The sequence below is a fragment of the Neofelis nebulosa genome, chromosome 17 (genome assembly GCF_028018385.1).
Source record: "Neofelis nebulosa isolate mNeoNeb1 chromosome 17, mNeoNeb1.pri, whole genome shotgun sequence".
NCBI classification, from domain to species: Eukaryota; Metazoa; Chordata; class Mammalia; order Carnivora; family Felidae; genus Neofelis; species Neofelis nebulosa.
Genome location: NC_080798.1, coordinates 18,524,006 through 18,546,225, shown reverse-complemented (window position 1 = coordinate 18,546,225; position 22,220 = coordinate 18,524,006). Strand labels below are relative to the sequence as shown.

Below are 22,220 nucleotides of genomic sequence, written 5' to 3'. Positions count from 1 at the left end.
CTGGGTCTGGTCTCAAGACACTCACAGACTAGAAGCCTGATGAAAGTGGTAAGTTTCTAGTCTCAAGACTTGCCCATTCAAGAACACTCCATGAAAGTTATCTTTTTTCCTTTTGATACTGTGAGCTCTTCCCTCAACCCTCGGGAGCTGCTGGAGCATCAGTGTAAGTGATCAGATTTCCCGACCATTCTGGCCTTTGGAGAGAAAGTAATAGGAATGAGAATAACTGGATGGTGTCACTAAACTACCAACACTTTCATATTGCCTTGTGCCTTTTGCAGCAGGCTGGCAGTTCTAATCTGCTTGGCTTAAATTATCAGCATTTCCTGAGAGCTGGATAGAGAGGAAGTTGTGGAGGGACTAGCTCTGAAACTATCTGATGTAGAAACTCCATACACTGAACCTAAAAACTGACCGTAGGTACTCGAGTGGTCCTTTCAAGCTGATTCCAAGCCCAAGTTGCCCTCATGGCCTCTTTTCCCCCCTCCCCACTTCACCATGCCTCTTGGTTGCCCTGAGAGTCACACAGGGGCAGGGGGTGGGGCCAAGGAGGGTGAAAATCCTTCGCTGTGCTTCCCCTTTCACTCTCAGATGCTGCCAAGGTCCCTGAAGAGGGAAGACACGAGGAAACAGGTAAAAATTATTTTGCTCTCTTTTGCATTCAGCATGCCGGCACGGAGCAGCTGCTGTGTGCCAGGCACAGTTCTTGGGGTTGGGAGCACAGCGGGGACCCCCCCCCTTACCCATGTATCAACAGGATGTAGACCCCCATCTCTGATGGGCTTGTGGAGTCTTCTGAGAATAGGATGGGTCACCAGATGCCCAGGAGGGAAGAATGGACTCAGGGAGGCGGGCTCTGAGATCCTGCAAGGCCCTCAGCAGGCCTATGTCGAGCAGGCCACCATGGGTCTGGGCAGCATGGCCTTGTCCTGAGCCTTTGTGCCTAATGCCTATTTTCCCCAGCCTCCACGCCCCACCCTGTCTCAGCAGCCTTCCGCTTCCAGGTCTAAGGTCCCACTTCTTATGTCCCAGCGACTGCCTGGAGCTGCCGGGGGCGAGCACGTAGCTCTGCTCTGAGAAGTGCCCTCTCCCCCTCATCCTGGTGTTCTCAAGGCATTCCCCCATGAAGGTGCGGCTGGCGGCTGGCGGCAGAAGGGGCACAATGGCCCGGCTACTGGAGGCTGGTCTTTGCCCCAGAGAATGGAATCTAGCCCTTGCCACAGCTCTTGTGGAAACCCAAAGGTGACCCGCAGCGCATCCCTCAAAACGCTGACCCTGCAGCCCTGCCGAGTTTCTCACGGGAAACGTAAAATCGGTTCCATGGCTAAAGAAGCGTGGGCAACGTACTGCACCGTACTGTGCTCTGGCCCCCGTGTCGGCAGATGTGTGATGCACACACAGCTGATTATAAGGGACCAAAAAGACCCACGGTAAAGAATTCTGTTTACCTTCTTAACCCAGCTTTTCTCAAGTGGACGTGGCCTTGAAGGTGTTTTTGCGTGTAGCTCTGTTAGCACCTGCAGAACTGGTGTCACTTCTACCTGGACAGTCTGTCCCAGTTCAGACCCCTCACCCCTAACCCAAGCCCGAGCCCCGGCCAGGCCAGCAGACACTACGCCTGGGGACAGACCCCTCCTTCCTGCTCAGCAAGCAGGCTAGCTTCCCTCACGCCTCCGGGTATCAGACACCCAACAGCATTTGGCCTGAGCCATGCAGCCTGAGGAGATAAACAGCCCCAGGGGGTGAGGGGTATTTGATGCGTGGGAAATGTTGGCAGGGCAGGTGGGAGGGGTGCAGGTCTGCCCTGAGACCGGAGACACACTCTGTCACACATCCTGCTAACTCCAGAGGGACCCGCACGGAGGGGCCCAGTCATGCAAATTGGGGCTTAAATTTAACTCTATGTAAATGTAACTCTATGTAAAAGTCTAATAAGGTGGCACACAAACTCACTGATCAGAGAGGGACAGATGAGCAGGGCTGCAAACTGGGGGCCCTTGGACTGCCTTCAGCCCGCAGACTGGCCAGCACCGTGTTTGCTTGTTTGTTTGTTTGTTGATGAAAGCAGGACATTTCACAGGAAAATCCAGCTTATTTCTCTTAAAGCACTGGAAGATCAGGCAGTGCTAAGCTCACATTCCCACTTGGCAACAATTGGTTGGGACCGGGACAGTCATTGTCTTTACCCAAGGCATGACCTTTGTCCCCACCTGGTTGATTTATGTTTTCTACCCAGCCCCCAGGGGTATCTGAGTGGGACCCTTGGACCACATTCTCCGAAGTCCTTCCAGACCCCTCTAAATGCTCTCCTGGCATCACACTTAATTATTAGTTTTAGAGTTATTTTGCTCCTGGTCTTTAAAAATCAAGTTTTGATCATGGCTCTCCCCCATATAAGAACCTTCACTAGTTGCCTCAAGGTGAGCTTCAAGTTACCCCAGGCCTGGAATTCAAGGCACTCAGGGGTCTGGTGCCACTCAAAGCCTGAGAGCTGGGCAGGAAGTTTGTAAAATTATGGATGGATGGATGGATGGATGGATGGATAGAAGGATGAACGGATGGATGGATGGATGGATGGATGGATGGATAGAAGGATGGATGGATGGATGGATGGATGGATGGATGGATAGAAGGATGAACAGATGGATGGATGGATGGATGGATGGATGGATGGATGGATAGAAGGATAGAAGGATGAACGGATGGATGGATAGAAGGATGAACGGATGGATGGATGGATGGATGGATAGAAGGATGGATGGAAGGATGGATGGAAGGATGGATGGAAGAAAGGAAGGAGGGCTAGAAAGAGAGACAGGCTAGTCTTACAGAGTTCTTAGGCTGAGAGAATAGACATGGCATACCCACAAAAGGCCCCATGAACATCCAGAATTCACATCCTGCAAGGCAAGCAGACATGGTTCTCCTGGGATCAGGGAAGAGGGGTTGGAGTTTGGTGGGTGAGCAAGAAAAGCCATCTGAAAGAAGCAAGTGACCAGATGGCTCAAAGACAACTCTTCCCGGCCCAGGCTCCTGCCCAGACACAGCACCATGCATCTCCTCGGCCCCTCGTTCCTGCTCCTTGGTAAGGACTGTGGCCTAGGCTTGGGTTCTGGGAGTCTGTGGGAGCTAGAGGAGGAGGAAAGCTCTGGAGCAAAGAGTAAGTATTGGGGAGGAGGGGACAGGCAGGGTATGTGTGTGTGTACCTTCCTCTCTCCCTCTGTCTTTAGAGGGGATTCTTTATTCATTTGAAAGCTCTTTATGCCCCTCAATAATGTTTTTTGATCACTGTGGTGGGTTCCAGAATACTTGGCCTTCTCTGACTCATCTCAATGGAAGTTTGAGCACCCCCACACCCTCTACACCTGGGATGGGGCCTGCGTCTGGATTCCCTGTGACTACAAAATTCCAGGGAGTAGACAAATGCTGGAAAACCTGACCCTGTACCACAACTATCACTATGACGAGACCCGCAAGGACTTCAGTGGGACCATCCTGTATGATACCGCGAAGGCTGGGAAGACTCTGCCTCACCGGGAGAGGGTTCAATTCCTGGGAGACAAAAAGTCCAACTGTACCATACACATCCACCCTGTGTCCGTCAATGACAGTGGCTGTCTTGGGCTGAGAGTGACAACGAAGAATGACAAATGGATGGAGAAAATAGACCTCAACGTCTCTGGTAAGGCCCTGGGGGATGGGGTTCTCTGCCTCGGTTTCGGGCAAGAAGGGAGGTGGAAAACACCCAGCCCCTGGGACGGGGTGGCAAGCCAGGCCGGAGGTGCCAGTGAGTGAGCGGGCAGCACAAGATAATGGGGCTGGGGCTGGGGCTGGGGCCAGAGCTCTGGTCTCCCCTCGGGCCTCCCACCTGCCACTCAACGCCCGCCCATTCCGGAATCCGGGTTCCAGGTGGCCTGATTTTTGACGAGACGATGGAAATGTGGATTGTCAAGCAAAATCTCCCAATGCCTTAATGTTGGTGATTAATTCTGATTAGGCCTTCGTGGCTAAGTGAGACACATGTAGGGGATGAATCAAGCACGGGCCCGGGGCCTCCACCCCACAGCCTGTGTCTTCCGTGGGGGGGGGGGGGGGGGGGGAGGTGGGGGGGGCGGTCTAAGCAGCTACACAGGGGTGAGAGCTGTGGTTTCAGACCTGTCGTCTCAGGGTGGCCCAGCCCCGGGGAGAGCTGGAGACACACAGGCCCACTAACAGCACCCACTGAAGGAGCGCCACTCTGGAGGTCTCCAGTGTGGAGGCCATTACAAACGCAGGCTTGTCGGCAAAGCCAAGAAAGGCGTGGGGACCTAAACCGGTAAAATTCATTTGGGATGGGGGAGCCATGTCAAGAATGTTTAGTGAGCAGACATCAGGGAGGGAGCACGAGGTACGTATGAAATAGAATACGGGTTTCCTCAGGAGCGGCGGCATTCACAAGAGAGAGTGTTTCCGCTGAGCAAAAGTGATTCAAAGCAGAGAAAGGCAGCCGGGAGAGAGGTGCAGAGGTGGAAGGGACCGGCGAGGGGCTCCTGAGGGGTTACCTGGGGCTGGAGGTGTGTAAAGGCAGGTGTAAGAGGTTGGCACACGGGCCCTCGCTCTCCCAGGCCCCCAGCACGGCCCCCTACTCTTTTGCAGAGACGCCTCTCTCACCTCACATCCAGCTCCCTCCAGAAATCCAGGAGTCCCAGGAAGTCACTCTGACCTGCTCGCTGAATTTCTCCTGTCCTGGGTACCAGATCCAGCTGAAGTGGTCCCTGGAGGAGCCTGCTGTCACCTCCACCCTCCTGACCACCAAGATCGTGTCCACACAGAGCAAGCTCACCTTCCAGCCGCAGTGGACTCACCACGGCAAGAATCTTTCCTGCCAGCTCTGGGACCCCCGAGCAGAGCGGATACTCTCCGAGGAAAGCGTGGGGCTGGATGTGAAGCGTGAGTGTCCCCCAGGGCCCCCACCCCGGGGAAGGACGAGGGCCTTGTCTCTTCTCTTCCGGCCCTCGAGGGCACCAAGGGTGCCAGGCACCTACACAGAAGGAAACAGGCATCAGGGCCGCATGCTCTCCACCACCCCCCAGCCCCCGACGCCCCCATCCCCACCCCACCCCCGTTATCAAGCCCCAGTGTTTCAGGGAACGGATTCATCTTAGCATCTGCTTTGGTCTATCTAACAGAATAAAATACTTGAATATCCTCGAGCCATGATATGAAGTTGAGATCACGTGGTTACACTGGAGGGGGAGGTGGTGGGCGGGGTAAGAGGCGGTTTCACATCATTGTTCGTGCCTCATTCATTCATTTATTCAATAAATATTTACTGGGTGCCTCCCAGGTGCCAGGCCCTGTCGTGGCGGTGAGCAAACTTCTTGCCCACTTGGAGCTAGCACGGCAGAGGGGAAGACAAACAAAGAAAGAGAGAACTTAACTGTAGGCAGGGATGAGTGTGGGGGGGGGGGGGAAATAAAGCCGGGCAAGGGCAGAGGGAGGGAAGGATAGAGGCTTCTCTGAGGAAGGTGAACCTGAGGGAAGGGAAAGACTGGGGCACGCAGATGTTTATTTGCGAGAAGATTCCAGAAAGAGGAAAGAGCGAGGACGAGGGCCTCGAGGTGGAGCTCGGTGTGCCTGCGACAGAGCAGGGTGCCCAGCGGGAGGAAAGGAGGGCCAAGGGCAGATCTCACGGGCTGCAGCAGGGTTTGGGATTGTATTCTGAGCGTGGAATCCACGCAATGGTTTCAAGCAGGGGAGTAACAAAGTCCGAGCGACAGTGTTAGGAAGGCTGCTGGTTGCCGGTGACTAGAACTTTGGAGAGCCGGGGGCGTGCGTAGAGCAGAGACAAGTTAGGAGTCTGTGAGAGTCACCTGGATGCTGGGGCCAGCCCACCCCCCGTGGACGAGGGTCACGCGAGTGGCCGCACACACGCACACACTACGTTTAACTGCCGCTTTATCAGAATCAAAGCCCTGCAGCTTCCCACCAAGATACACCCTCTGAAAGGTCCCACCCCCTCTCCCACTGTGCCCCCTGCTCCTCTAGATGCCCCAAAGTTGAAGATTGAGGCCACCCCCAGAGAAGCCATCGTAACAGAGGGAGAGTCTGTGACCATGACGTGCCAGGTCCTCAGCAGCAACCCCAGCTACCAGAATATAGCCTGGTTCAAGGATGGGACCCTGCTGAGGGAGCAGGAGACACTCACGCTGACTCTGTCCACTGTGACCAAGGAGATGAGTGGAAAGTACCAGTGTGAGGCCTCCAATGAAATAGGCCCAGGACAGTCGGAAGAAGTGGACCTTCAAGTATATTGTGAGCCTCCTGGGAGCTGGGAGGGGGGCAGGCAGGGAGTTAGCAGGGGGTGGAACCAAGGCCCTTGAGAGGTGAGCAAGGGAGGCCCTGGCTCACCTCCCTCCTCTGCCTCTGCGGGCTTTTTCCAGATGCTCCGGAATCTTCCAGGGTTGAGATCTTCCCTTCACCAGCTAAGGAGGGAAATAAAGTACAGATGACTTGTGTGTCACCGGCCAATCCTCCTCCAACAAATTACACCTGGTATCACGATAAGAAAAAAGTACTCGGAAGGACAAGCAAGACCTTCCAGATCCCAGCGGTCCTCCTCGGGCACGCTGGGTATTATTCCTGCTTGGCCGAAAACAGCCTTGGTACTGGACAAGTTGGCCAGGAAGCTGAGTTAGATGTCCAGTGTGAGTAGTCACAGGGCTTCTGGGTTCTAGAGGGAGAAGGAGGAAGGGAAATGGAGCACAGGGGATTCCTGGGTCCTCGAATGGGTGGCAAGCAGAGGCCGGGGTCTCTCAACGTGTAAGCCCCTGGGGTGGGTGCCTCGCTGTCGTCCCCAGTTGTACACCCAGCACCAGAACAGGGTCTGGCTCGTGGTAGGTGCTCGGTAGATGTTTGTCGAATGAACGAAAGCAAGATGCCAGGGCCCCATGAGGGACACGGAGACTCGGCATCACGAGGCAGTGGCTGAGCCCCAGGAGGGGCCTGATGTGTCGGAGGAGAACTGGAGCAAAATGTCTCGTTACCTCCCCATCGGAGGTCAGACCCTGTTTAACACAGTGAATCGTGTCAGTGAGTCGAGCCCAGGACAGAGAGGATCCATAGGTTTGATCCTCGGACCCTGGGATGTCAGAGTCTGAGCCAGATACTCTGAAGGGGACGCTCCAATCCCAGACATCTAGACAGCGTGTGACCCAGCGGCAGCGGCGTTTACTAAGCATTTGCCCTGCCCTGGCTGCTTCAGCTCATTTCGTCCTCGCAATGATCCTACAAGGTTAGGTACTCTTAGGACCCCACCTGATGGATAAGTAAACTGAGTCCCACGGCCCACGATCCCTCAGCTCTAAGTCACGGCGTCTGCCAGTCTGGCTCCAGAGCTGTGCTTTTCCCCCAGTGAACGTCTGCACCGCAGCGAACTGACTCTGTGCCCCCGGCCCACGCGGAGGCCCGCAAACAGCGCGCCTCTGTCTCCCACGCACCACGCGTTCTCTGCTGGAGCTCTGCTCTGAACTGCCACATCATCCTGCCTCAAACCGGGGCCAGGCCAAATGGCCGGAGTTTCTGTCCTCACACAGATGCAAGAGGGAAGCACAAGGCTTCCTTCGGTTAATTTAGGAAGCGTGTGAATGCGGGGGAGGGGTGGGGGAGAGGGAGGTGCCGGGAAAGGTAGTGACGGACAGCTGACTTTCCCTCGCCCATCTCTCTGGTTTTCTCCCAGATCCTCCCAAGGAGGTAACCGCAGTGATTCAAAACCCCACACCGATTCGAGAAGGAGACAATGTGACCCTGTCCTGTAACTACAATTCCAGTAATCCCGAAGTTAGCCGATACGAATGGAACTTCCAAGGCTCCTGGAAAAAACTATTACGCGAGGTGCTGATAATTGAGAAAGTTTCCTGGGACGCCAGACCAATCTCCTGTGCAGCCTGCAACCAGTGGTGTTCGTGGGCTCCCTCTGTCAGCCTGGATGTCCTGTGTGAGTGAGCGGGCAAGGGGATCGGAGAGGTGGGCCAGCTGGGGTGTGGGCTCTAAGGGGGAGGGGACTGGGGCCTGGGCCAGAACCTTCACAGAGAACTGAGGGCTGAACGTCTGGCCTCAGGGCCCAGGGGAGAGGAGGTCCTGGGGACAAGAAGAGGGAAAGGGACCCAAGAGGTCAGCCTGACCCTTGAGGCCCTTGCTCTCCAGATGCCCCAAGAGATGTCAGGGTCCAGCAGATCAGCCCCCCTTCTGACATTCACTCCGGGCACCGAGTCCTCCTTGGATGTAACTTCTCAAGTAGCCGCCCCAGAGACGTCCGCTTCTTCTGGAAGAAAAATGGAATCTTTCTGAAGGAGGGAAGAGACCTGACCTTTGACGCCATCTCTCCAGAAGACGCTGGCAATTACAACTGCTTGGTCAACAACTCCGTAGGACAGACCGTGTCTGAGCCCAGGATCCTCCAAGTGCTGTGTGAGTGGCTGGAGCTGGAGACAGACAGAAGAGCAGGTGGCCGGCTACCTGGATCCTGATTTCGCTTCTCCTTATAGATGCACCGAGGAGGCTGCGTGTGTCCATCGGCCCAAAGGACAAAGTGATGGAGGGGAAGAAGGCAGTCCTGACGTGTGAGGGTGACGCCAACCCTCCCATCTTCCAGTATAGCTGGTTTGACTGGAAAAACCAAAACCTCCAGCATTATGATCAGATGCTGAGACTGGATCCCGTGAAGGTCCAGCACTCAGGAGCCTATCGGTGCCAGGCCATCAACCGGCTGGGCATGGGCCAGTCGACCCCCAGCACGCTCACTGTCTACTGTAAGGCTCCTTCCCTCTTCTTCTCTGACCCCTCTTTCTCCTTCCTTCCCCCGCCCCAGTCCTGGGGGCAACCTGGTGCGTCACTCCCAGGCACCCCCCTTGCCCCCCCCACTCACCTTTCTTCCCCCCTTCTCCCCGTCACTCCTGACCCTCTCTAGGAGGGCTCCCTCTCAGGCTGCCCCCGCTTTCCAGACACGCTGAGCTCTTACTGGGTCCCTCTCTGTCTCTCTCTGTCTCACCCTTGAGAGGCTGCTTCTTTTTATCTTTTGGGATTTTAGCTTTTTTTTTTTTTTTTTAAGACAAGGTAAAGCTAAAACAGCACTAGGGGGTAAATGGTAGCAAGACCCCTCTCCCTTCTTTCTCCCTGAGAACTCGACCCTCTCCCTGAAGGCCCTCACTCCCGGCGGCTGGTTGCTTCTCCTCACAGAGCTGTTCTACACGCGCAAGACACTTAAGTAGATCTAGGCCTATACACCCTTCGTCACGCAAATCGTGAGAGAGCCCACACATTGCCCTGGATGTTCTTTTGTTTCCCCACGTAACAATACCACTTGGAGACTGTTCTCTATCCGCGCATGTACAGGGTGTCTGAAGGGTCTGGAAACAATAGGGAAGATATTTAATTTGTTTATTGTGCTTTTGCAGATTAAACTTGGAGCCATGGTTTTAAATTTAGAGGATCATGCCCTGCAAAGCTGGATGCTGAAGGGAGACAGCTTGAGCAGTGTTATTTGGAAATGCAGCGTACTGTATAAAAACCTGTTTCTGGGGTCTCCACTTTGCAGACACCCCGGAGACCTGCCTCTTTCCTTCAGGGCTGCCTTGTCAGTGTATTCCCATACATGGAAGCGCTCGGTGCCTTCCCTACGGCCTTGTGTCGTCTCCGGCTCTGGGCTCCCAGGAAGGACAGTGGCAGGATAAATTTCTACATGGCGTTGCTATGTCAAAGAACAAGTGATTTTACATTCTGATAAGTAAGGCCAAGCGGTAGCCTTTACTGCGTACTCTGTGTGTGCACCTGTGTCCGTCACAAGACAGGTGTTTCCCAGGAGAGTCAGCCCTTGCCTCCTCATGGGGCCCAGAAGGCAGGGACTGGCTTCTCCCTTCCTCTGCATCACGTCCCCTGCGTGTGGAAGGGGAGTCTGGAAGGCAAGGACAGCGGCCATGCAGAGAGGTTGAGGATTCCTTCCAGGCGGATGCTGCAGGCCAGAGGTTATCTGAGAGATGCAGTGTCACCAACTCATGGTCGCTCTTCCCCCCACCAGACAGCCCAGAGACCATCGGCAGGCGAGTGGCCGTGGGAGTGGGGTTCTGCCTGGCCGCCCTCCTCCTGGCCTTCTGGGGAGTCAAGCTTCAGAAAAGGTGAGCAACTCCCAAGGCCCGTCTCTCCCTGATTCCTTCCCTGGAGTGACTCCCGTTAGCCATCCTGTCGACCCCGCATGCCCGACTCCACGGGGTCCTGTTCCCATCCCCCTGAGCCTCACCGAGCGGGATTTTGTTTCTTAGCTGGAAGAAGATACGGAGCCAGCAGGGGCTCCAGGAAAATTCCAGTGGGCAGAGCTTCTTTGTGAGGAATAAAAAGGTAGGACATGGGAGAAAGATGGAATGGAGGGCAGACCTTAAAGTCAAGCGGAGACCAAGTGAAGATGGGATGCAAGGAGCACCGTGGGGAGGTGTGGGGGTCAGAGGTCAGGGGAGGGGGTCTTGGTGGAGAATGGAGCGGTGAAAGCCGAGACGCCGTCTCTCTCCCAGGTTCGAAGGGCCCCGCTCTCCGAAGACCCTCACTCCCTGGGGTGCTACAATCCGGTGATGGAAGATGCCATCAGTTACGCGACTTTGCGCTTTCCTGTCGGTGACGCCGACACACCAATAACTGGGTACTGAGTGAGGGTCCTGGGAGGGAGGAATGGCTCGTGTCCTGTCTGCCCTCTTTGTGCCCAGCACGGGAGCCAGGCCCTGCTCCGGGGTGCTCTCGGGGGTCTAAGGGAGCTGGAAGTAGGAGGGGAGTTCATGCGAAATACTTCATCTGCGGCCATCCACCTGCCTTCCCTCTCAGAGATGCAGGGACCCCGGAGACAGAGGGAACTTCCCCAAACAGAGACGACACGGTCACTTACTCCGTGGTGCAGAAGCATCGAGTGGTAAGAGGGCGGGGCTGTGGAAGGTGAGGGTGGGGGAGGGTGGGGGACCTGGCCTCAGCTGTGACTCCCAGGAGGGAGGGACTCGGTGGCCTCAGTGGGGGCCAGGGCTGCTGGTGGGAGGGGTGCTCAGGCACAGGTGTCAGAGCCAGGGTAGCGCCTCCCAGTCGGAGACGCAGACCGCGGCCGGTGTGTGGACAGGAGGACCCCCGGGTGGAGCCAAGGAGAGGACAGGCAGGGAATGCAGACCAGGGGGGCTGGCGACCGGGAGGCCAACCTTACACCCCGTGGCTTTTGCAGGGAGACTATGAGAACGTGGTTCCAGAGAGTCCGGAAGACGAGGGGATACATTACTCCGAGCTGGTTCGTCTTGGGATTGGGGAGCGGCCTCTGGCCCAGGAAATGGTGGAATACGTGACCCTCAAGCACTGAGGAGCCAAACCCGCCGAAGCAGAGGCGCCAGGGGACCGCTGGGGCCAGGCCCCGCCCCTGCTGCTCAGCAGGCCCCAGCCTCCCCTCCACACACACACACACACACACACACACACACGCGCGCAGGCACACTCGCACGGTTACCGAAACCCCAGCCAGTGCACAGAACCTCGTGCGTCGCCCAGAGACAGCCTTCCTTCTCAACGCTGGGGGCCCTGGCCCTCCCAAAGGTCTGCTCCTGGCCCGCTCTCCTTTCCACCCAGAAAGTCATCTAAACACCTAGCCTGCACCATACAGCCCCCCCTCCCCACCCCTCCCCTGCCGTCTGCCACCACCCATCCCCAGCTGGCCGTGTCCCTGCTGGGGTCGGCTTGTTACTATACTTTTTTCGTCCCCTCTCCGTCCCTTTGGCCCCCTTACCCCTGCTCTGAAAGTCCCCTCACTAATTCTACGCCTAATGTCTGCCTCTGGGGCAAAGCCCAGGGAAGGGGGCACAGAAATGAGGGAGAAAGACTTGCTGGCCCGCTGGTTGCTTCTCCACGTGTCAGCGAGGCATTCCACGTGGAGAGGATTACGCTGCTGAGCCCCACGCCTCAGGGGTCTTGTGGTCTGAGACACACGCTGGTGTGGACAGACGTGTCACAAACACAGAGCTGCACAATAAAAACAGCTCGGATACCACTTCAAAGAACCCGTGCCTGTGGAGTCAGGGTGAGGACGGGGAGATGAAGAGGGCATCATGGGGCCTGGGGAGAAGGCAAAGGAGTCAAGGTAACCTCAGGACCGAATCAGCGGACTGGGGAGTCTGTTGTCTTGTCGCAAACGGTACACTGGCCCGGCGGGCAGACAAGTGCGAGCCCGAGTCTTGACTCTTCTGCTTGCCCAGCTGAGCGATCTTGGGCAGGTTCACCAAGTTTATCTGAGTCTCAGTTTCCTCATCTGTAAAATGGAGGTGCCACCATTTTACCTGCCCTACCGTGCAGGCGGTTCAAGGGAGGAAGTGAAAGGGGCACCTGGGTGGCTCGGTCGGTTAAGGGTCCAACTTCGGCTCAGGTCACGATGTCTCGGTTCGTGGGTCCAAGCCCCGCGTAGGGCTCTGTGCTGCTGGATTGGACCCTGGAGCCTGCTTCCGATTCTGTGTCTCCCTCTCTCTCTGCCCCTCCCCCAGTCGTGCGCACGCGCGCGCTCTCTCTCTCTCTCTCTCTCTCCAAAATAAACAAACTTAAAAGAGAGAGAGAGAGAGGAAGTGAGGTACAATCATACGTATGCTGGAGTCACATTATAAGAAACTTAACACAATAGCCAAAAGTCCCTAAAAAACCAAATTCCCATCTTGTTTGCATCTCTTGAAGAATGTAAGAAGGGGAAGCCAATTCATCACTCACAGCTGTTCTCAAAAGTGACCCTGCCAAGTTCGGTCAACAGCCACAGTTGCCCAAGAACTTCTCGAAGGCCAGTCACCTTGAGAAACCTCACGACGTTTCTTTCACCTATCGTCACTGCCGCCAGTTCCCTGTTATGTTCACGAATTCTGACTTTTCCAGTTAGGTCCTTCCAGCTTCCCCTCTGCTTCTCAGTTCCGTCCTTTCTCTGCCTGTTCTTTTAGAAGCAGAACCGGGTGTCTAATCAGTCAGCAAGAAGATGCAAACTCCTGGCCTGTGGTGGGTGCTCCAAAAGCTCCACCCTCCTTCCCTGCCCTGCCTTCCCATCCGCTCAATACCAGAATGTTCTCTGAGGAGATGTTCTTTTTTTTTTTTTTAATGTTTATTTATTTTGAAAGAGAGCGAGCGAGAGAGAAAGTGTGGATGGGGGGGGGAGGGGCAGAGAGAGAGAGAGAGAATCCCAAGCAGGATCAATCTCACAACCTTGAGATCATGACCTGAGGGGAAATCAAGAGTCAGATGCTTAACCGAGCCACCCAGGTGCCCCTGAGAAAGACCACGTTCTGGTCATCCTTGAAGTTACGGCACAATGAGGCACTGACTTCCCCCATCAACTCACTTTGTCCCCAGTGTGATTTCTCGTGAGCCCCGTTAGCATTTCTGGAGGAAGGAAAGACTGCAAGAACTATTTAAGTGAGAGGGTTTCTGTATCAAGCATGAGGTCCAGTATCATTCAACCATTCAACCATCTATTCAGCAAATATTTACTGAGCACCTGTCAATGCATCCAACACAGACCAGTTATTGGGGGACAAAAAAGATACGACATCACCCCAATCTTGGGGATCTCTAATCTAGGGTGCCCAAAAGGTTTTAGGGCAGGGTCCCCTCAAAGGACTAAAGGTGGCCCTGAACGTGAGGAGGACTGTACAGGCTCCCTGGCAACCAGCGGGTGTCTCCTCATTCCGTCCGAGTCCGGCGGCTGACGGAAACCTATTTCGTGGCCAGCTGACTGAGAGACGTGGCTGTCACCAGGCGGTGCTGAGGTGTGCATGGCAGGTGACCAGGAAGCTCTAAAGCCGGGACTCCAGGATCCAGGCGGCCCTCCACCCAGCCCTGGGCCTCGCTGTCCTCCCAGGGCCCAGACAACTGGCCACTCGTTCAGTTACCGAGCCCCTACTATGTACTCGACAAGCAGTGGACGAGGCAGACAGACATCTTCACCCTCACTGACCGACGTGCCAGCAGAGGAGCTAGCGAATCTGATGTCACAGGGTCTTGAGTGCTAGAATTGACACAAGATGAAGGCTTCCTCTGCTCCCCTGGAGCAGGGGAGAGGCCCATGTGGAGAGGGTCCGAGGAATGCCCTCCTCAGAGGCGATGCGGCAGAGACCTGAACCACCAGGTGGGCAGGGCCAAAGTAGAGCTCTTGATAATCCCACGTCTCCCTTCACGCCCTGCTTTCCTCCTCTCCAAAGGCTTGTCACGGGAGAGGAAACGGCCCTCCTTCTGATTTTTCCTTGGTTCTGACAGCTTCCCAAAGACAAAATAACAAACAACAGGTGGCAAATTCTTCTACACCCCCAGGGAGGTGCTGGACCACATATGTAGGACGTGGACGGGAGGCGTTCGTGACTGAAGTCCGGAAAGGGAATTCGATCATTTCTTTGGAGGCGATTGCCAGGGGGAGGCTCACGCCATCCAGGCCTTAGTGAGTGCCTCCCAGGGTCCCTCCCAGTGCCCCAGAGACAGGCAGTGGGGGGACCGCAGCCCAGCACTTCAGCGCCACCAAATGAGGCTCGTCCCTTGCCTGTCCTCCTCCCCGCTCCTGCCAATGCCAGAAGAAAGGGTCCGAAACTACCGTCATCAAGCCAGAAGGGAGAGGAGAGGGAAAACAGAGAAGCCCTCTCCTCCCAAAATGTGCCCACAGCCTGTGTGGGTCCAGGGAGGGCAGAGGAAACACCTTGAAATGATTACTTCATTTTCGCACATATCAGTCCCCAGACACGGTGTGGACCACCAAAGTTTTTATCTACGAGTGAGCTCAAAAAGCTGGGGCCTGCCCACGGCCTCACCCAGGAGGAGAGAAGCCAGCGCCCACAGCGGGTCTGAACAAGCCGTGGTCTGGTCGTACCTCAACAACCCTGCTCCTTTAAGGGACTAGCTACACACTCCTCACGCTGCCTAGAAAAAGCCCTCATTGCTGTCCCCTTCCTGTGTCTGCATCAGCTGTTTGGACCCTCACCTCTTGGCCTCAGCTCCTGCCTGAGATGCCCCATTAGCTGCTCAGCCAGGCTGCTGGTGCCTCAGGCTAATGGCCCTGCCACCCCGCCCTCCTCTCCCTTCCGGCTCACTGCCCATCCTGGACACCCTCCCTCAGGCCATCGAGGGGGACTCCTGAGCCTCAGAGACATCTGGCAGCACCAAGAGGTGAGTCCCTCTTTCTGTGGCTCCTCTCCCCACAGCGGTTTTTCCCCAGACCCCCCAGTTTACCTGCTTAGGATGCTCCCTGAGGTTGGTCAAGGTCATTCTCTGTGGCACTGATGGGACCCGACTTGCCCTGGCTCTGCCCTGGCGCCCCACCTCGCCTGCCCTTTACCACAGCCTTCACCTTACCCAAATCCTGACAACCTCCCCCCCCCGACTCCACTGTCTGCGGGGCAGGCTCTCCATGGTCCTGGGGGTGTGGGGGGGGGCAGCTGCTTCTCTTCCCAGGGAATTAGGGGAGAAGGGTGGACTCAGGAGACTTAGTCCTAGGAAAAACACACACACAGTGGGACCCGGCTCTGATTTTCTACCTTTTCTCTCCCCAGTCTCAGAAATCAGGAGGCTCTCCCTCCGATGGGACCTGCACGCTTCCATGGTGTTTTAAGAGAGGATACGGTGGGAAGAAAGCAGACGACTGAGGGCTAGCGGTCCTCGCTCCTCACTCGGGCTCACCTGCTAACTGGAGCCGCTTCTCTCCGTGGGCCTCCCTCATTGAGACAGTTGATATCTCACAGGACGGCTTCTAATACCCTAGCAGTCTGTGATCCCAGAAGCCCCCGATCCCCCCATCCCTCCACGGGCCTAGCCGAGGCTGGGGAGCGAGTGGAGGTCAGGAGCGTGGAGGCCAGCCCTGGCCCCATGGACCTGCCCCCGCAGCTCTCCTTCGCCCTCTACGTGGCCGCCTTTGCACTGGGCTTCCCACTCAACGCCCTGGCCATTGGGGGCGCCGTGTCCCATGCCCGGCTCCGCCTCACCCCCAGCCTTGTCTATGCCCTCCACCTAGGCTGCTCTGACCTCCTGCTGGCAGCCTCTCTGCCCCTGAAGGCGGTGGAGGCCCTGGCCTTGGGCGCCTGGCCTCTGCCGGCCTCGCTCTGTCCTGCCTTTGCCCTGGCCCACTTTGCTCCGCTCTATGCTGGCGGGGGCTTCCTGGCTGCCTTGAGTGTCGGCCGCTACCTGGGGGCTGCCTTCCCCTTGGGGTACCAAGCTGCCCGGAGGCCGCGTTATTCCTGGGGTGTGTGTGTGGCCATATGGGCCCTTGTCCTCTGTCACCTGGGGCTGGTCTTTGGGTTGGAGGCTCCAGGAGGCTGGACGGACAATACCAACAGCTCCCTGGGCATCAACACGCCAGTGAACGGCTCTCCGGTCTGCCTGGAGGCCTGGGACCCGGCCTCAGCAGGCCCTGCTCGCCTCAGCCTTTCTCTCCTGCTCTTCTTCCTCCCCCTGACCATCACAGCCTTCTGTTACGTGGGCTGCCTCCGGGCACTGGCCCGGTCAGGCCTGAGCCACAGACGGAAGCTGAGGGCAGCCTGGGTGGCCGGCGGGGCTCTGCTCACACTGCTGCTCTGCTTAGGGCCTTACAACGCCTCCAACGTGGCTGCCTTCCTGCACCCCGACACGGGCGGCCGCTGGCGGAAACTGGGGCTCATCACGGGTGCCTGGAGTGTGGTGCTCAACCCGTTGGTGACTGGCTACCTGGGAGGGGGTGCCGGCCGGGCGACAAGTGTGGCGAGAACGAAAGGAGGGACATCCCAGAAGCAGCAGCCGCCGCTGGAGAGAAGGGGCATGGAGCAGGGGAGGCCGGCTGCTCTCGCAGGCCCCTGATGGGGACTGCGCCGAAGGAACTGCAGGGCGGCCTTGCCTGGAAGCACCCTTGGAACCGCTTATGGGAAGAACTGAGCCCGGCCGAAGACCGCATCCCAGTGGAGGGAAGACGGAGGCCGGGGGCCAGGTCACAGGAGGAAGGTAAGCTTGCCTCCGCGTACCTCAGCGTGACTCCCCACCTCTGCCTGTCCCTCTTCTCCTCGCGCCCACCTGCCAATGCTACAGAAATTCTCTTCCAGTCTAGAGGAAATGCCACACTGATGGTACGTTCGGGGGGATGCTGTTCCCCAAACATCTCCTAGGAGAGAATATTTTAATTTCTGAACAAGAGGAGAGGCAGGAGGCAAGATACTGACACTGTTACGCCGTTTGGCACTCACAAGAGGGCAGCACTGGAACTGTGAACAGGAAGTTGGTAGGAAAAGACGCCTCCGCAGGGAGAGAAAATGCTAGCCACACCAAGAAGAGTCCCTAACAAATAGAGTCCCTGATATGGGACAGTCACCAGGGCGAGTGTTTTACAAGTGTTGTCCCATTTCACACTCACACAATCCTTTGATTTGGCTACGCAGCTGCCGTACAGATGGGCAGGTTGTTCACTGCACGAGAGTGCCAGGCAGACGGACAAACATTGACTAAAGTCTAGCCTGTGCTGTGCTCACCGATCCATGTGCCCGGCATGGGACTACTTCCATCCAGAGGAAGGAGCACGTTATTCTAATTTGAACAAAGATATCACCCACTCCTCAAGCAGGGCGCCTCGGTGGAGGGCGCTACCGCCTGGAGTGGGGGTGCCTTTTCCTAATTTGTACAAAGGCGCTCCTTAAGTTAGCTATGGTCCTGGAGCCAAGTATTATTATCATCTTCATTTTGCAGGATTAAGGAGTTTTCCTGAGGCTCTACAGCAAGGAAGGGGTGGACGCGTGATGCGATCCTCTCAAGGCAGGACCCCCGAGGGTCAGGGGACATATGGAAGAACTTGAGGTATCAGTGTGAACGCCCATCCTTGTGGTCCACTTTGCAAAGGCAAACAGTGGCACCCTGAACCCGTGAGAGCAGGGAGAGGAGAGTGGTCATGGAGGAGACAAACATCTGGGCACCTGCTCTGATGAGGCAAGATGCAGGAAGCAGACTTGTTCCTCTAAAGGCGATCACGCCGTGAGCATAGCCTGTGCTACAGAACGGCTAGCTACGTGCCTGGCGTGCACGCGCTGGTGTATACAAGCTACCTCTTTTTATGCTTCAGTGTCTACAAGGGCAAGGGATTTCATTTGCTGATCTGCCCCCAGCACCTTAGAAGGGAGCTTGGCACGTAGTAGCAGGTTCTCAGGAAGTGTTTGCCGAACGAATGAATGCTCGCAAGAGCCTTCCAAAGAAAATTTCATTATCTGTTTTACATGAAAACAGACCAGAGAAGTTACCTAACTTGCCCGGGGCTCCGCAGAAGCAAGAAACAAGTTTATTCCCCGCACAGCGGTGACAGCAGAGAATTTCAGTAAAAGCCCGAACTCCTGAGCACAAGCGGCCTCACTGCGCCTTCCCATAAAGCCAGGGACGCTCTCTCCCACCGCTCCGGAGCTCCAGCTGGTGCTGGGCCACTTGTTCCGGAGAATTGCACCTCCTCCATCTGGCGGTGGAATTTAGTTCCTCCCGAGGGTCCACGACGCCCCACGTGATCCGCCCCCCAGCACCCTGGTGACCCCCACCCCGTCAGCCCTAAGCCTTCTAGAGGCGCCCCCAGCAGATTAGCCTGTGCACCTGCCTTTCTGTTTGCCTGAAGGGCCTCCCCAGTGGTTCTCTGCCTCTGTTAGTCTGTACTACCCTCCTACCACTCAATCCCCTTAGACCTCACCACCACCAGACCCACAGCAGCAACATCCTTGTTTTGCTCACCATTTTTAACAACTTACTTGAGATAAAATTTACGTATCATAAAATCCACCCATTTCAAGCGTACACGTCAAGGGTTTTTAGTACACTGACTAAGCCTTGCACACTATCACTAGAATCCAGGTTAGAACACGGTCGTCACCCCGGTAAGAGCCCTCCTGCTCGTTTACAGCTGATTGATTCCATTTCCCCCTACGCCCCCAGGCAACCGGCAATCTACTTTCTACTTTCTGTCTCCATAAAGTCGCCTATCTTGGACAATTCATATAAACGGAAACATACGATATAGGGTCTTTTATGTCTGGCTTGTTTCCCGTGGCATAACGTTTTTGAGCTTCACCCATATTCTGGGCGTTTCGTTCCTTCCTATTGCCAAAGAGTATTCCATCGCGTGCATATGCCACATGGTGGATCCGTTCGCCAGCTGATGGGCCACCAGGGGATGTTTCTACTTTGGGGCCATTATGAACACTGCTCAAGTAGATACCTATTAGTGGAGCTGGGTTATTTGGTAGATTTATGTGAACTGTTTCAAGAAACTGCTTCCCAAAGGCACCCTACAATTTTATATTTTTACCAGCAAAGTATGAGGACTCTCATTCCTCCACATCCTCCCCGCCACTTGGTATTATCTAATTTTTTGCTTATGGCCATCCCAGCGGGTACAGAATGGTATCTCATTATGTTCCATAAATATTTGAATGAATACATAGAGAAGAAGTCTCTGAAGCTGGACAGAGCTTCGGTTTGAACCCTGCTGGTGATGCTTAACAGGCTGTAGCAGTGAGTCACCTCCCCACTGTGAGGCGAAGGGCAGGTTGGCGATGCCCTCAGAAGCAGAGTGCCTGCCACGGATTACGTGCCCCCTCAATCATCATTATCGTTATTAGTGCTGTTGTTATTCCCATCACCCCAGAGACGAGCCCACACCCATGACTGCGATGTTGGCAGCTAACATCTGTTAGTACTTACCATAACATGCCCGCTTCCCTTCTCAGCACTCGACAGGCAGTAGCAATGCCTTAATCTAACAAAACCCTACGAAATTGGTACTGTGATTATCCCTGCTTTGCAGACGAGAAAGCAGAGGTCGAGAGTTTGGGTCACTTGCCCCAAAGCCCAGAGTTAGTGATGGAGCCGGAATCGCACCCGGGCTCTGGCTCCGGAGCACGGGCCCTCCATCACCGCGTCGTGCTTCCTGCCCTTACAAGGCAAGTTGGATGACCGCCATTCCAGAGAAGCAGATGCAATTCAAGTGGAGGATCAGGGAGGGGAAGATGAGGTCGGCTCGGGGCTGGGTAGAGCATCCCCTCCGAGGCAGCCGGAGAGCACGGAGAGCACGCCGCGGTGGAATTTGCTCCTCATTTTGCATACTCGCGCGGTGCTCGTGATGGAGCAAAAGGCATCTTTTGTGCGATTGCCCAATGGTGAATGAGGTCATCTGTCTTTATCAGTTCTGCCAGATAAATAGCTAGCTACATGTCTCTAGAGGAGCCGGCGAGGTGCTGGGGGAAAAGCAGTTGGGTTCTCGAATAAGCAGGTGAGCACGGGGCTCTGGGGGGTCTGGAGGGGGAGCCTCGGCGCTTGCTTTTCTTGGGGCAGGGACAGGCGACAGGGTATGACCAGGAAGACAGGCAGGCTGACGCTGCTGAGGAAAGCATCGGGGGGGGGGGGGCAATGAGGGAGTCGGGGAGGTGACAGTGTTCCCTGCCAACGGTCGAGATGCTGTCGGCATGGGGCACCAAGGTCCCCACCCAGACTGCCACCTCCGTCCGCCTCTTTCTCCAGTGGCCATCACCATGGACGCCAGCCCGGACCGGTCCTTCTCCCCCGGCAATCACTGGCTCTACTTCTCTGTGTACCTCTTCACCTTCCTCGTGGGGCTCCCCCTCAACCTGGCGGCCCTGGTGATCTTCGTGGGCAAGCTGCGGCGCCGCCCGGTGGCTGTGGACGTGCTCTTGCTCAACCTGACGCTCTCAGACCTGCTCCTGCTGCTCTTCCTGCCCTTCCGCATGGTGGAGGCGGCCCACGGCATGCGCTGGCCCCTGCCCTTCATCTTCTGCCCCCTCTCCGGATCCCTCTTCTTCACCACCCTCTACCTCACCTCCCTCTTCCTGGCAGCTGTGAGCGTCGAACGCCTCCTCAGCGTGGCCTACCCGCTGTGGTACAAGGCCCGGCCGAGGCCGGGACAGGCCGGCCTGGTCAGCGGGGCCTGCTGGCTCCTGGCTGCCGCTCACTGCAGCGTGGTCTACGTGATGGAATTCTCCGGGGAGGCCACCAACGGCACCTGCTACCTGGAGTTCCAGAAGGACCAGCTGGCGATTCTCCTGCCTGTCAGGCTGGAGATGGCTGTGGTCCTTTTTGGGGTGCCCCTGCTCATCACCATCTACTGCTACAGCCACCTGGTGTGGGTGCTCAGCAGAGGCACCAACCACCGGCGGCGGAGGAGGGTGGTTGGGCTCGTGGTGGCCACGCTGCTCAACTTCCTCGTCTGCTTTGGGCCCTACAACGTGTCCCACGTCGTGGGCTACATCCAGGGCGAAAGCCCGGCGTGGAGAAGTTACGTGCTGCTCCTCAGCACCTTGAACTCCTGCGTCGACCCGCTTGTCTACTACTTTTCATCCTCTGGGTTTCAGGCTGACTTTCAGGGGCTGCTGAGGAGGCTGACGGGGGCCTGGGGCCCTTGGAGGCAGGAGGACAGCATGCAACTGAAGGACAAGAATGACGAGGGGGGCAGCCGGGGGAGCTGTCCAACGTAGAGAACAGGAGGGAGACTCCTGGAGGGCTGTGGAGCAGGCTGGGCTGCCGAGGGGCCTGGCGGGGGATCTCGTAGCTCAAGTCGGGCAGGACCGGGGAGCAGGGGGCTGGGGACTGACGTGACTGAGCACCAGGCTGTGCTCACCCAAGCCCGGCTCTCTCGGTCTCACCCAACTGCCCTCGCTTCCCATCCCTGCCCCCTAGGGATTCAGCCCTGGGAAACAGGAGGAGGGCGGGCACCAGAGAAGCGGGAGCCCCCACGGCCAGCTCCTGGGCTTTCCTTAAGGTGACGGAGGAGGAATCGACAGCAGTGACGAAGGCCTGAGAGATGTGCCAGGCAGTGGAAGAAGCCACCCTTCAGAGCTGTTCCTACCCAGCAGGGTGAGAGTGGGGACACAGGCCAGGCTTCAGGGAGCATCCTGCTCTCACAGAAGGTTCCCATTGTTCAGTAAATTCAGACTTTTAGGGACATTTATGAAAAATCATAGTAGAAAAATTACCAATAAATTTGGTAGCAAGCAAAAGAGAATGGTCTTTCCTTATTCTTTTTTTTTTTTTTTTTTTTTGTTGTTGTTTATGATGTATCTGGATCAGGTGGGATTGGCGGATGGAAGGATAAAACACCCAGACTCCGGAGGGAAAGGGCTAAACCACAGGATGCCTAGATGTCGGGAAAGGATCCAGGTTGGAGACATAAAAATACCAGCTCACTTAGGGGAAGGACTTGGCCTGACCCATTATCT

The 22,220-nt window shown here is 56.3% G+C and overlaps 3 protein-coding genes across 10 annotated transcripts; all 3 read left to right on the top strand.

Moving 5' to 3' along the window:
• Positions 1 to 468: 468 nt before the first annotated feature.
• CD22 (CD22 molecule) lies at positions 469 to 11,461 on the top strand. 8 transcript variants are annotated; one of them, XM_058706635.1, is made up of 14 exons: positions 469 to 633; positions 3,030 to 3,160; positions 3,305 to 3,682; positions 4,636 to 4,929; positions 6,028 to 6,294; positions 6,423 to 6,686; positions 7,718 to 7,975; positions 8,185 to 8,448; positions 8,526 to 8,789; positions 10,055 to 10,151; positions 10,296 to 10,371; positions 10,542 to 10,666; positions 10,846 to 10,930; positions 11,228 to 11,461. In XM_058706635.1, the coding sequence occupies exons 2-14, from the start codon at positions 3,052 to 3,054 to the stop codon at positions 11,357 to 11,359; spliced, it is 2,613 nt and encodes an 870-aa protein (XP_058562618.1). In that variant the 5' UTR covers positions 469 to 633; positions 3,030 to 3,051; the 3' UTR covers positions 11,360 to 11,461. The 8 variants fall into 8 exon arrangements, with proteins under 8 accessions (XP_058562618.1, XP_058562622.1, XP_058562621.1 ...); XM_058706638.1 differs by having other exon boundaries at positions 472 to 633; positions 3,030 to 3,085; XM_058706633.1 differs by lacking the exon at positions 469 to 633 and adding an exon at positions 816 to 1,430.
• Positions 11,462 to 14,295: 2,834 nt separating this feature from the next.
• On the top strand, positions 14,296 to 16,836 carry FFAR1 (free fatty acid receptor 1). The gene is made up of 2 exons (XM_058706643.1): positions 14,296 to 15,171; positions 15,555 to 16,836. The coding sequence occupies exon 2, from the start codon at positions 15,868 to 15,870 to the stop codon at positions 16,828 to 16,830; it is 963 nt and encodes a 320-aa protein (XP_058562626.1). The 5' UTR covers positions 14,296 to 15,171; positions 15,555 to 15,867; the 3' UTR covers positions 16,831 to 16,836.
• On the top strand, positions 16,828 to 21,954 carry FFAR3 (free fatty acid receptor 3). Its single transcript, XM_058706642.1, is given in 3 exon segments — positions 16,828 to 16,971; positions 20,509 to 21,449; positions 21,452 to 21,954. Coding segments are annotated over 3 exon segments (1,185 nt in total). The 5' UTR covers positions 16,828 to 16,829; the 3' UTR covers positions 21,554 to 21,954.
• Positions 21,955 to 22,220: the final 266 nt, after the last annotated feature.